Source organism: Lepidochelys olivacea (assembly GCF_965140295.1).
Source record: "Lepidochelys olivacea isolate rLepOli2 genome assembly, chromosome: 2".
Classification (NCBI taxonomy): Eukaryota; Metazoa; Chordata; order Testudines; family Cheloniidae; genus Lepidochelys; species Lepidochelys olivacea.
Genome location: NC_140412.1, coordinates 213,916,562 through 213,931,185, shown reverse-complemented (window position 1 = coordinate 213,931,185; position 14,624 = coordinate 213,916,562). Strand labels below are relative to the sequence as shown.

The window sequence follows — 14,624 nt, the reverse complement described above, 5'->3', positions numbered from 1 at the left end:
TCCTTTACAGCAAAAATAATAGGAATACTTGTGGCACCTGAGAGACTAACAAATTTATCTGAGCATAAGCTTTTGTGGGCTACAGCCCACTTCATCGGATGCATGCAGTGGAAAATACAGTAGGACGATTTTATATACACAGAGAACATGAAACAATGGGTGTTACCATGCACACTATAACGAGAGTGATCAGTTAAGGTGAGCTATTACCATCTTAATTATCACTACAAAAGGTTTTTTTTTCTCTCCCACTGGTAACAGCTCACCTTAACTGATCACTCTCGTTATAGTGTGCATGGTAACACCCATTGTTTCATGTCCTCTGTGTATATAAAATCGTCCTACTGTATTTTCCACGGCATGCATCCGATGAAGTGGGCTGTAGCCCACGGAAGGTTATGCTCAAAAAAATTTGTTAGTGTCTAAGGTGCCACAACTACTTCCATTCTTTTTGCGGTTACAGACTAACATGGCTGCTACTCTGAAACCTGGCAAAAACAATGGCCTTGCTAACGTGGAATGGCTTTAAGGTACCAGCAAAAACCTTTAATACAGCTCATTCCTTAAAACTAGAGGGATATACTGCACAGTCTGAAATGGATGGAATTTAAAAGAATACTGGCATGATTATGAACACAAATATATTATGATCAGAGCTTATCCTAAAACATACTCCACTAAAGCCTTACTCCCATAATCATAGAAAAATGCAAAAGCCAAACCTGTCCGCAGCATTTCCTAACAGTTATTAAATAGTCACAAGCTCAGAAATGCTCTTAGAAAGCAAAAATTTTGAGTATAGCTTCCTTACCCACTGATGCAAAAATCTAGTTAACTATAAACATATGGAAGTAAAATAAGTGTTTTAAGAATCTAATGTCATAGCCAATATTGATGTAAAGAACATTTAACAGAGTTATTATCCAGTATTATCCATCACTTTCACTATTAACTCTGAATCAACCCTAGCTAGCTGTTGAACAAATGTAAAAAGCACTATACCAACAGCAGTTACGCATTAGTCCTGAAGTACTTAAGTCATCTGAAAAAACTCATGTTTACATATACACAAGATGAAGCAACTCCTGATGATCCCCAACAATTCTATCAGAAATGGTTCTAACGCTCTTCTCAAGCCATGTCACACACTTCCTTTGTGAAGTATGACAAAATTGATGGTGATGGTATAGTCAGACAATCCTGTAGTTTCCAATATGAGGAACTAATAGCCTAATCACTATGGCCTGATCCTATAACATGTTCTGCATGGATTGATCACTACACCTGTGCAAAACCCCATTAAGGCTCAATTTGAATGGAACAGTTGTTTGCAGCTCTTTGGGAGAAAGGGCCTGTCTTTATTTCATATTAGCATAATGCCTAAGTCCCTGTATACATGTCGATAATGCAAAAAACAGTAACAACTTTGGGGCCTATATTTGGTCAGGTTATTTGAACTGTAGCATTGAGGTGACATTTCAACCACAATAAAAAACATGCAGCTGATTAACACAAACTGTACAGGCCTTGGTGTTGCCATGCAGCAACATACTTGGGAATTTTAGTCAACGGCTACACAAAACATGAAGAAAAACAAGACAACTGATTCACAGATATCCTTCAATGCTCATATGCATGGTACAGAAAAGCTCTGAAAATTATCCTAAGCACAAAGATTTAGTTACAGAAAAAGGCAACTCAGCCCAACATGCCTACCAATCTATGCTACCTCACAATGCCTAGTTTTGGTATGTATTTGCAAGTACTGAATTTTATCCGTAATAAGATCACAGTTATGCCATTGAAATAGTGGTCATTTTAAAACTGTCAAGTGTGTTTATATGATTAAATTTAACAACTATGTGAGAGCATCCATAGCCCTGCCAAGATAAATTTTCAAAATGTTTTCAAAGTGGGACAGCATCCCAACACTGAAGATAAGGATCAAAATATCGAAAAGATTCAGACACCAATTGCTTTACCACTACCAGAGGTCAGGTGATTCAGCCCTACTTTATGACCCCTTCTACATCACCACATCTGACCTGACTTTTCTAGAGGCAGTGCTTCCAACCTATGACCTACAAATAAAATGTTTCCAACCAGAACCAGTGCTTTTTGGGACTCTATCACTCCTATTTTCTCTCTCTTTCCTCTTCTACTTTTTGATCTCTCTATCATACCAACCTTGCAACCTCCACCCAAGCAACAGTGAGAGATGCTAGAAGTACTTTAATTAGCCAATGCTTTAAGTGCTATCAGCAACATAGTTACTACTAGTATGTTGTGTCTAAAGCTAAAGCGAATACTAGCAGCTCTCCTCATGGTCTCTGCTAGTACAGCATGCTATGTCATCTTTGTGTGGGGAGGGGAAAAGAGGAGCAAAAACTAGGATCAAAGGCATAAGGTCTCTGTTAGGAGCCAGTTCAGTGCTACAGACCACCTGGAATTATGGTCTATTTATCTATTTGCTCACATCTGACTGACCCACCATTTTAATCCACTTCTCACAAATTTTTACATTTGCTTTTTCTTCAAGCTATACATACAGGTTGCTCTACTACACCAGTCACCTCAGAATCTGAAAACATCAAAACACCATGTTTACTGTATAGCTTATAAGCTATTTTGAATGCACTTAGTTCATCTGTGTTGTCCAATAAGGCCAAGTACAAAAGTCTGCAGCAAGGTGGCTACACTACAACCAAATTATTTTAAGGCCCACTATATATTCTAGGCTATTCTTTTGGAGATTTCAATCATTGTCCTTTAATACAGTTGTAAAATATTTTTAATATATTGTGTGGCAAAGATGTAAATTACGTTGGACACGTAAAACCCTACCTTTCTTAAAATTGTCTAAGAAATGTTAGAACAAATGGGACTGTAGAATCCAGTGGCAGCTTACAGAAGATAAAATCATTAAATCCTTGCTAAGGTAGTGCCCAGGAGCCCCTATCAGGAACAGAGTTCCACTGTGCTAAGCCTGGTACAAACACTCATGGAAAGAAATCCCCTTCCCTGAAGAGCTTACAAACTAACACCTTGGTTCTGTAATCAGAGCTCCACAAGTGGATCCTGAACATGCACAAAGTCCCAGTGAAGTCACTGAAATTCCACAGAGTGGGACAGCATCCCAACACTGAAGAGGTTCATTCTGCCTATAACTTCAGGATCACAGCCCAACTGACTTATTTTCATATTCTAAAATATCTCTCTTATTGGGGTCTTGGGGTTCCCCCAAGACTTCTTCCACTCTGTTCGACTTCAGTCTCATCATTTAGAGTCCTTTATTTGGCATACAGCAAAGCTATGCTGAGTTGATCAGATGCAAGTGTAGGGTATGGGTATAGGACATATCATACATCCATATCACACATATTACATAGCAAACCTCTTCTTTTACATACATTTACACATTACATTGCACGTACTACACATTGCATCATGTTTTGGGATTGGCTTGGTTACTTTGTAGGGACCAATCCCTGCACAGAATGCTCTGTCCATGTACTCTTTACCTCATCTTTACATTCCTAACTTATCTTATCCACTGTTATCTTGTCCATTGTAAATGATCTTAGCTTATACAGACATTCTATTTCCAACCTGCTGATTCATTTACCTCCCTAACTCAGACTCCCAAGAAAGGAGGCCTCACCCACTTCCAAATACTCATGTCAAGCCAGGCCTACATTCCACTGCTTTTGTTTTTCTTTTCTATATTAGAATGGGTTTTATTTTCAGTATATCTATTTTTCTGTGCTTTCTTTTTTAAGTTCATTGCCCTGCAACACATTCTCAAGATCACAGTTGTTGTAATTATTTGAACCACCACTGATACTAGGCTTAAAGTACAAACTGGGGGGTACAAGCTTATCTCTTATGTTATAGCCCGCCAGGGTATAATTCCACATTATAAGCTTGCAGTGCCTTTAAAGCATCCTTCTATAATTTAACTTTGTTTTTATATGTTGTAAAAAGGCTAAAAATATAATCTTTTCATTTTCTAGAGGCAATTTAGGTGTGAAAGAAACCATAGGCCAATTAAAATAACATCCCCTTGGTCCATACCAGAAGTGGCCCTCTTCAGAGACTACAGAATACTTATCACTAGCATATGCAATGTTTATTTTACAAACATCCAGTATCTCAACTGTACTGTACAATTTGGAGACTGTTCCCCCAGCGTGAATCCACTTGCCAGCATCTTTGTCTATAAGACATTACACCTGCACATGTAAGTGTCCACCAGGTGCAAATGGCAGCACAAGGCTGAGGCTTTCCAGACCTTGCATTATCTTGGAACAGTATTTGAGGAGAGAAAACAAACTTCTTCCACATCATATGGGTTTCACATTTAACGTCGTGGTACTGGACCCTTGTTAATTTTCCTACCTTGCACCAACTGGTATTACTGTTCTTATACCAAAGTTTTAACTTTTCTGTGGTGATAAAAGGCAAGGTTTTTTGCTCCATAGAACTTGGCCACTTTTACTTTGTATAGCACGTATCTCCTACATGCTACACAATATTCCTATTAGAACATATTGACTTAATGTTACCATATGAGGAGAAATTAATAAGACTGGGACTTTTCAACTTGGAAAAGAGACGACTAACGGGGGATATGACAGAGGTCTATAAAATCATGACTGGTGTGGCGAAAGTAAATAAGGAAGTGTTATTTACTACTACTCCTCCTAACACAAGAACTAGGGGTCACCATATGAAATTAATAGGCGGCAGAATTAAAGCAAACAAAAGAATTTTTTCACACAATGCATAGTCAACCTGTAAAACTCCTTGCCAGAGGATGTTGTGAAGGCCAACACTATAAAAGGGTTCAAAAAAGAACTAGATAAGTTCATGGAGGATAGCTCCATCAATGGCTACTAGCCAGCATGGGTAGGGATGGTGTCCTTAGCCTCAGTTTGTCAGAAGCTGGGAATGGGCGACAGGGAATGGATCACTTGATAATTACCTGTTCTGTTCATTCCCTCAGGGGCACCTGGCATTGGCCACTGTCAGAAGACAGGATACTGGGCTAGTTGGACCTTGGTCTGACCCAGTACGGCTGTTATGTTATGTTCTTATGTTAATGTTATACTTTTGTAAAGCAATTACAATGTTATGTTTATTATATATATAGTTAAAGCTTTATTAATGAGTCCTTGGTTTTGCTCATTCAATGGATGCTCTACTTTTGTCGCTATCTTCTGTTGAAATGCTTATGTTCCCACAGCATTTCTATGTCAGTTTGTTTTTACAATGAGATGCTGGTTTTAAACAACAGTTTAGTTTTGTGCCAATCCTATTAAGTTTATTTTAATGTACCCATCCCCCAACTCTACCAGTCTTATGCATTTTTAAACATTTTGGTTTAGAAAGTTTTTAAAAAACAGTTTTTAACTATATTTTACTAACTTTTAGTGGGCACAATTTTTTAGGTAAGTGCAGACTGGTAAAATTCAATAACAGTGACATATTTGTACAATATTTCCCTTATCTTAGCTCCTAAAGACATTCTGTTTCCAGCCTGCTGATCCATTTAACTCCCTCATGTTGTCTCCCAAAAAATAAGGCTTCACCCATGTCCAGTTACTCATGTCAAGCCAGGCCTACATCTACCAGCAATTTATAACCCAACCATGATGTCAAACTTCAAAGCCACCTTTGGAAAACCTAGTCTTCAACTTTTCATAGCTGCAAATCAAGGAATAGACAAAAGAAATTAAACAAGTCTGTATGTTAAACTTGTTCCTGAATATTTCTGAATCGAGCTAGTATTATAGCAATGAGGTGGTAAACTGCAACATATTAATAAAGGTGACTATTTCAAAGCAAGTTAATAGCCAATAAGGCTGGTTGCTTGCCATAGCAAAATATGGCTAACATGGTAAATATTGCAAAAACACACATTTATGGGGAAAAGTCCCACAGTAATTATTTTCAGTTCAAAATCAATTATTTCACAATAAAAATGTAAAGCCATCAAAATACCAGGGTCAAAATCCTATACTCCATTAAACAGGAGCCAACTATAAAAGACCCTAAGACTTTTTACAACTTTTCCTCCATAAATCTGAGGTTTCGCAAGGACAGTCCTTTTTTACCATATTTGGAGAATTGAGAAAACTACTGTGCTTCTTTAACTTTGGCATTTCTTGATCTGAACACTGAATTTTGTAAGCTTAACATTTACTTAATATAGATTTTACTTAATATAGTTTAATATAGGGACTTCTGAGGTTTTTTGTTTATTTTTTAAAGACATATCCATAGAATCATAGAATATCAGGGTTGGAAGGGACCTCAGGAGGTCATCTAGTCCAACCCCCTGCTCAAAGCAGGACCATTCCCCAATTTTTGCCTCAGATCCCTAAATGGCACCCTCAAGGATTGAACTCACAATGCTGGGTTTAGCAGGCCAATGCTCAAACCATTGAGCTATCCCTTCCCCGCCATAAAAATGAGATTCGCTCCCTTACACACAGCAAAGTTGGCTTTAAAGAATATTCTGGAAGTTTTGACTTGTTGCAATGGGAACTCTCTCACATACTAAAGAGGTCCACAGAAGTCCCCTTCTGCTTACAAGCTGCATAACTGGGAATGGTGCATTGCTCTATTGTGAAACTCGCAAGGTGCTTCAGAGCAGCAGTTCTAGCAGATCCCTTTGCACCTCCAGTACACTTTTACCTAAATAACTAAGGGCTTTGCTTTAGCTTAATTCACTTAGGGCTTGTCTACACTGGCAACATTAAAGCCCTGCCACAGCAGCACTTTAACATGGCTTGTGTAGTCACAGCACAGCGCTGGGAGAGAGCTCTGCCAGCACTCTTAAAAAAAACATCTCCACGAGGGCATAGCTCCCAGCTATGGTGCACTGTCTACACTAGCGCTTTACAGCACTGAAACTTACTGCACTCAGGGGAGTGTTTTTTCACACCCCTGAGCAAGAAAGTTGCAGCACTCTAAAGTGCCAGCTGTGGACAAACCCTTAGTGAACTAAGGCCACTTTACTTCTAAATGAGATCATCCACTCAGGAGTTTAATGTACTTTAACTAACACACTTTGAAGTCACATCTTTAAGCCTGGTCTATATTAAACTTTAAGTTGACATAGCTATTGTGCTTAGGTGCATGAAAAATCCTCACCTCTGAGCACCATAGCTATGCTGACCTAGCCCCTGGTGTGCATGCAACTAGGTCAACAGAAGAATGCTTCCGTTGACCTAGCTACCATCACTCAGGGATGTGGTGTTCTTACAGCAATGGACAAGCCAGTTCCGTCGCTGTAGGCTGCATCTTCGCTACAGGGATATGCCAGCATAGCTAGGGCACCCTAACAATGCCACTATAGTCCCATAGTGTAGATACATAGTGCCACTATAGTCCCATAGTGTAGTTAATTTGGCTTAACTTCCTGTGTAGATAGGCCCTAAGGATATATCTACAATGCAATGCAATCCAAGAGTTAGTAAAATAGCAGCTACACTCATTTGTAACCCCAAGTTAAGAATTGTTAAACCCTTGGTCCCTACCTGGGATTCTAGCACCTACACTGCATGGCCCAAGTCCAGTCACCCATATCCCAGATTTCCGAGGGCCCTCCCAAATGTGGCAACTAGCTCTTTGTTCATGGCACCGTGTGGGAAAACTCGACTGTCTACAAACTTGACTCTTCAGAGGACAAAGAAATTCAGACCTTAGGATTGTGGGATGCTTTTGGCACACTCCCAGAGCATGAATCCAGTGTGGCTGTGTCTACAGTGAAAAGCAATAGGGCTTGAACCATGGGTCCTGCTTGAGTCAGGATTAGACAAGCCCCCTCTGGGGCTCTGGGTCCTAGCCCTGGGTTAGTGTTGTGTTTGGATGGGAAGTGGGTTAGGCTTGAGCCTGAGTTCAAACCCTGGTCTTACACTGCAGCATAGACACATACATATGCACCATAGACTGCCATAACCGCTTACTTCACAAGCTTAGTAAGAAACCATGCGCAAAATGCGAAGCACACAAGGAAGCATGTAATTTTCTTAGAGTCATAATTCAGTCAAATCAAACCTAATCTTCACCAGAAAACTCAAAAACACTTCTCAAAAAGCACTATTTCCAGCCATGTTTCAATTTTCTATGCCCAGGTGTTTCAGCTGAAGAGCTGTTCAAAAATTATTTAGCAAGAATTTGTAACGTCCAACTCCACATATACCCACACTCTTTTCACAACTCAATAAACAGCTCATCTGTTTTTGCACAAACTTTAAAAAAAGAATCCCTTTTTAGCAGAACCCAAGCCTGGAAAATTTCATCCTAAAATAATGAAGAGTTTCAGAAAGTTGTAAGAAACTATAAAGGAGACTGGAATGGAAACCACTGCAGTCCTCTAACTGTCAAAACTTATGTACATGCTTCGCTTTATTCAGTATAAGTAGTCCCAATTAAGACAAAGGGGCTACTCGCAGTACAGAAATTTAAACATATGCAAGTCTTTGTAGGATTTGGAGCCACTCTAGTCACTGTTGCTCTCACTACAGCACTTACAAATTATACAGTGCTTTGCAAACATTAAATACATTTTAAGATATCTGCAGCACAGATTTAAGAGAAAGAAAAAATGAGCTACCGCATTTAAATCTACATCATTTAGATTCCAAGGCTAGAAAGGACCACTGTGATAATCTTGTTTGCCCTCCTGTATAACAGTCCATAGAACTTTCCCAAAATAATTCCTACAGCATATCTTTTAGAAAAGCATCCAATCTTGATTTAAAATTGCCAGTGATGAAGAATCCACCAGAAACCCATGGTAAATTGTTCCAATGGTTAATTACTCTCGCTGTTAAAAATTTATGCCTTATTTTCAGTCTGAATGTGCCTAGCTTCAATTTCCAGCCATTGGATTGTGTTATAACTTTCTTTGCTAGATTGAAGAGCCAATTATTAAATATTTTACACTGTAATCAAGTCACCCCTTAACTTTCTCTTTTATCAGATAAACAGTTTGAGCTCCAAGACTCTTACTATAAGGCATGTTTTCTAATCCTTCAATTGTTGTCTTGACTCCTCTCTGAACCCTTTCCAATTTATCAATATCCTTCTTGAATTGTGGACACCAGAACTGGTCACGGTATTCCAGTAGCAGTTGAACCAATGGCAAATATAACCTCTCTACTCCCACTCAATATTTCCCTGTTTATGCATCCAAGGATCTCATTAGTCCTTCTGGCCACAGTGTCACACTGGGAGCTCATGTTCAACTTATTATCCACCATGACCACAAATCTTTTTCAGAGTCTGCTGGCACAGTTGAGAGCAACTGCACCTGTATTTCCCCTCAGTGGACCAGCCAGGGCACCCACTCTCAGGCTTCCAGCTCCACAGCTGTTGCCTCTCTTGAGTGGAGACACGCATCCCTCTCCCTTGTCACCAGGGTGTTTCCAGGCTGCCCAGCCTCCTCCTTCATCATGTATTTCCCTGCACAGGTTTCCCAGGGATGCCTGCTTGCTTTCTCTTCAGAGATGGTTAGCAGTTGTACTCTCTACAGTGATAAGGTAACCACACAGCACTTCCTAGGAAAGCCCATTTTATTAAGTTAAAAAGCTTTACCGAGAAAACATATTAAAACATTAAAAGAATGCATGCTAATAAGCTCACCAGAATTAACCCCAACCCTAACATACTCTGACAGGAGATAGGATGACCATATTTCCCAAAGGGAAAATGGGACATCACAGAGTGCTGGTCCAAAGGCACCTCCCACCCCACATGGGGCTGGCCCAAGCTCCGCTTCCCACCACCGCAACCCATAGGGCTGGGGCTGGCGTCGCTGCTTACCTGAGCCCTGCCTCTCCCCCTGCACAGGGCTGGCATGGCTGCTCATCCCCCTCCCACACATTCCTCCACACCGCACTCCACCTTTGGTTTTGTTTGTTTGTTTTTTTAAAGTGGTCATTTGTCCCATTTGCTCTTGCTAACTGATCAAGTCAGCAAGAGCAAACAGGACAAATACCCATTTCTGCCAAAAAAGTGGGGACGGCCAGGACCAGGCTTAAAAAAGGGACTGTCCCAGGCAAAACGGGATATATGGTCACCCTAGCAGGAGCAGTCCTTCAACTCCACTATCTAATGGGATTCCTTCCAGTTACCACTTCATCACAGATTCATCTGAAAACAAGCACTCAATCTCCTGAACCTCAGTAGTCCCAGTCTTCCAATCCTACCCTAAGCACTGTGGTCTTGTGTGGATAAGGGGTCCTGTCTGATCAGGAAGAAGGCCATAAACCAGTTTAAATCCAAGCTATTTATCCAAAAACGTTTTTGGTGTCTGTTGGTGCCTGGAGAATCCAGTTTGAACTAGTATATGCATACCTTTCAGGAAGTGTGGGGCAGATGTAAAGGTCTCTTCTCTGAAGATATTACTACATCTCTTAATCTCCCCCGCTGTTCTTTTTATCCTTCCATGGAAATACAGACAATTGCACAACAACACAGACAATTGCATTTTTAATAATTCAACAAAGTTCATTCAGGATACTGCAGGAAGTTGTCAGTCTGCCACAACTGTTTCTCAGGATAGAGTTCCCCCATCCTGTAAGTATGGCCTACATTCTTTGTTCCTGGATGTATATACTTAGATGCAATAGTATTAAAATACATATGGTTTGGTTGCACCCAGTTTACCAAGTAATCAAAATTGCTCTGTATCAGTGATCTGTCTTCTTCATTGCTTACCACTCCCCCAATTTTTGGGTCATCTGCAAACTTCATCAGTAATGATTGTTTTCTTCCACGTTACGAATAAAAATGTAAAATAGCAGAGGGCCAATAACCAGTCCCTGGGGGACTCCACTAAAAACACCCATTCTATGATGATTTCCCATTTACATTTAAATTTTGAGGCCTACCAGTTAGCCAGTTTTTAATCCATTTAATGTGTGCCATGTTAATTTTATATCTTTCTAGGGGTTTTTTTTAATCAAAATGAGCTGTAGTATCAAGTCGAATACCTTACAGAAGCATGACTATATTTGTCATTACTAGGCCAAACTATATAGAATATTTGTTTTCCCAAAAGAAAAGGCATATGGGTACATGACTGTCTAAATAGCATCCACATGAAACACATTTTATAAAGTGGAATCTAGTGTCTGCTTAAGAAGAGATATACTATACTTGGGCCACATAAAAAATTATATTTTTAGAGTATCATCTATAAAAAGCATCATGAATGTAGCAACATAATCCCGGAAAAGTTAAGGAAATGAAAGAGCAACACTAACAATTTAAAGTGGGTCTGTTCGGGGGAAATATGAGGGAGAAGAGGGTGCTCACTGACAAGCTGGTAATACTTAATAAGAATAACAGAAAACTATTTAAGAACACGAGTATATGAATGCAAATTGAGCCTTCAAAGTGTTTTTATTATTTTGATTAAATGTAAGTAACTATGGATTATTGAAGTTGAAGGAGGAATGATGCTTCTTTAAAAAACCCAAGAAACAACAATCCAAGATCAAGAAGAATCATCTACATCAGTGGCTCTCCAAGCTGGTCCACTGCTTGTTCAGGGAAATCCCCTGGCGGGCCGAACCGATTTGTTTACCTGCCGCGTCCGCAGGTTCGGCCGATCACGGCTCCCAATGGTTGCGGTTCGCTGCTCCAGGCCAATGGGGGCTGTGCACAGACCAAGGGACGTGCTGGCCGCCCTTCCTACAGCCCCCATTGGCCTGGAGCAGCAAACCGCAACCAGTGGGAGCCGTGATCAGCCGAACCTGTGGACGCGGCAGGTAAACAAATCGGTCCGGCCCACCAGGGGCTTTCCCTGAACAAGGGGCAGACCGGCTTTGAGAACCACTGATCTACATGGCACTTACAAATATCTCCTTCTGACCCCAACATCAAGTCATATGTTTGGTTCAAAGGTTATGTTTTGCTTACTTAGCAAAATAATTTATACTATTTAATTTTACACACTAACTTCACGAAAGGTGGGCTACTCTTAAAGTTCCCAGTTTTTGATACTGCCTGAAAATTTTAGGGAGTTTCTTTTGGCAAATAAAAAGGCACAACACATTTCTGTCACTTACTGATTTCCTCTCCAGTTAGAAGTCTTCAGCAATGGCCTCTTTATGAAACTGATTATGAGCAGCATAAAGCGGACAGTGGGGAAACCTGGAGCTGTATGAATCTCTTTAGTATTAATTTTAGGATATAGTATTTGTGGATAACTCTGTTTTGCTGGTAGGATTTTAATCAGTAAATCAAATTTAAACCCAAAGTTTGAAAAACTGGTAATCTTTATTCGTTTGGTGTAGCATTCTTCACTTCACAACTCAAATTGGAAAATATTATAAGCAACTATTAGTATGAATTCTGATGATGTACCTTGAAATATCACCAAGAGATATCATAAAAATAAGCAGAAGTTTCAACCTCAAAGCAGCTCACTGCCTCAGTAAACCCTTTTAGATATAAAGCCCCTTGGATAGAAAAACATGCTAAATATGAACTTTGTACTAATCATTCACCCAAGATTGTATTTACTTTAATTTAGCATAGATTTTAAAAATCTACGGTAATATGGTTTTACTGCTGAAATACTGCACATAAAGCATTACATATACAAATCACTTATTGATCATTACTCAAAGTAGTCCATTTACTCCAAACAAAATACCACCACATAGCTCACGTTCAAACTAGGATTTTTATTTTATACGTATTATTTAGTCTGCAAGTTCTTGTCCTGTTACATTAACATGAACACTTCCCACAAATACTGCACTGCACCTTCCCCACTCAGGAACTTACATCTCAATGAGATAAAAAGATATGCAAATCAGAACTTAAAATATCTGTTTGCCTTCATGGCCAATAAAAATCAGATGCTTCAGCTGTCAAAAGGCAGTGTCACTTCCCTTTAATGCCATTTTCCTACACATAAGAACACGTGACAAAATTTAACTATATATTGTTTAGAGGAATTAGCCCACCTTGCAGGTAGGTGGACTTAAATGACAGACCAAAATATGAACAGGGACAATGGAGAGGAATCATGCCTTATAAATGTTTGTACACTAAGCACACTGCTAGCATTCAGATAATCAATAATCCTTTAAAGAAAGGAAACTTACAAATGTATGAAACCCCTGTCACTTAAAGCATTTGATAAACTATGCCAGACATCACACTGCACTCCCAGCCTCTTGGTGCAGCAATCATATCTTTTCTATGTTTTACACAACACCAAGCACACTTATGACACTCGGGGCTTGTCTGCACTTAAAACTCTAGAACAGCATGGCTCCACGGTACCTTCAGCATAGGCACTACCTACATATAGGTAATCCACCTTCCTGCAAGGTGGTAGTTAGCTGATAGAAGAATTCTTCCGTTGACCTAGCGCTGTCTACATGGGGATTTAGAGTGGTTTAACTATGCTGCTTAGGGATATGGATTTTTCATATCCCTGAGTGACGTAGTTATGCTGACCTAATTTTCTAGTGTAGACTGGGCATCAGATACTTTAGATTTACATTATATTTTATGTGCTATTACTTTAAACATTACCTTAAGCATCAAAACACACTTGTAAGGAAGGCAAAACTCCCCAAATTATCATAGGGAAACGGAGGCAAACACGTCTCAGGAAGTGTCTACAGCCATGCACCAAGGCAACAGCAGAGCAAGACTGGAACCCAGGAATTCCTGCTTCTCAGCCCTTTACCCCAATCAGCCTCAATGTCCAATTAATAAATACAAAAGTAAGTAAGGCAAAGCCTGTGCACCAGTGATCTCACATAGGGTGCTTAACAGAGATGGGGTCATATTGAAGTTGAAGCCCAATCGTGTGGGGCTGGGGGAGGCACTTTGATCTCTGGACAGGCTAGGCTGAGGGACCTCGGCCTCTTGAATGACTAAACCCAAAGCAGGGGCCACTGCACTTCATAACAACGTAACACCCCAGGCCAGAGCGGGGGCTCCTCCAAGAGCCCCTCGCAGCCGTTAGGGAGGCAGGGACGAATCGCCGCTCCTGGTTACCGAGGTGATTAACGATGTGGACGGGCTGAGGGGCCCAGCTCCCGTGTCGGGCAGCTCAAGGGACGAGAGCCGCTGGCTGCTGTGTGGGATGGGCTCAGCCGAGCCCGGAGGTGGGAAGGGGGCCAAGGCCCTGGGAAGACCCACACAGCGGGAGATTGGGGCTGCTCCTCCCGGCCTCGGTGGGCTCTTACCTCTGCTAACATTATTGCCCCGCTGCGGACTCCCCCGGCCCTAGCCCCGCTGCATGGTGCCCGCAGCAGCCCGGGAAAGACTCCGCCGCTCCCTGCCGACCTCCTCAGCGGCCGTTTGCTGCCCTCAGCCTCGCCGCCGCCGCCGCAGCTCGATCCGGAGCGGCGGCCATCTTGGGAGGGCGACGTGAGCCGCCGCCGGCGCGCCAGCCCATTGGGGCCGCAGCGTGCGGAGAGACGGGGAGGGAGCCGCCCCCACCTGGCCCGTCTCCGTCCCGGGCCCGGGCCTGGCCCTAGCCCTGGCCCTGGCCCTGCGCTCCCCACCTAGGCATGGGCGCGACGTGACCAGAGCAGCAGCCACCATAGGGGTCGCCCCCGTGCAGGGCAGCCTGGGCT

The 14,624-nt window shown here is 41.4% G+C and overlaps 1 protein-coding gene across 2 annotated transcripts in view; it reads right to left on the bottom strand.

The window, feature by feature from the left end:
- The window catches only part of SNX13 (sorting nexin 13), a 158,575-nt gene extending 144,258 nt beyond the window's left edge, over window positions 1-14,317 (bottom strand). For both annotated transcript variants that reach the window (XM_084620186.1, XM_084620187.1), the window contains exon 1: window positions 14,232-14,317. In XM_084620186.1, coding sequence (XP_084476312.1) covers window positions 14,232-14,243 — 12 coding nt within the window. In that variant the 5' untranslated portion in view covers window positions 14,244-14,317. The remainder of the gene's footprint in view (window positions 1-14,231) is intronic.
- Between the last annotated feature and the right edge of the window lie 307 nt (window positions 14,318-14,624).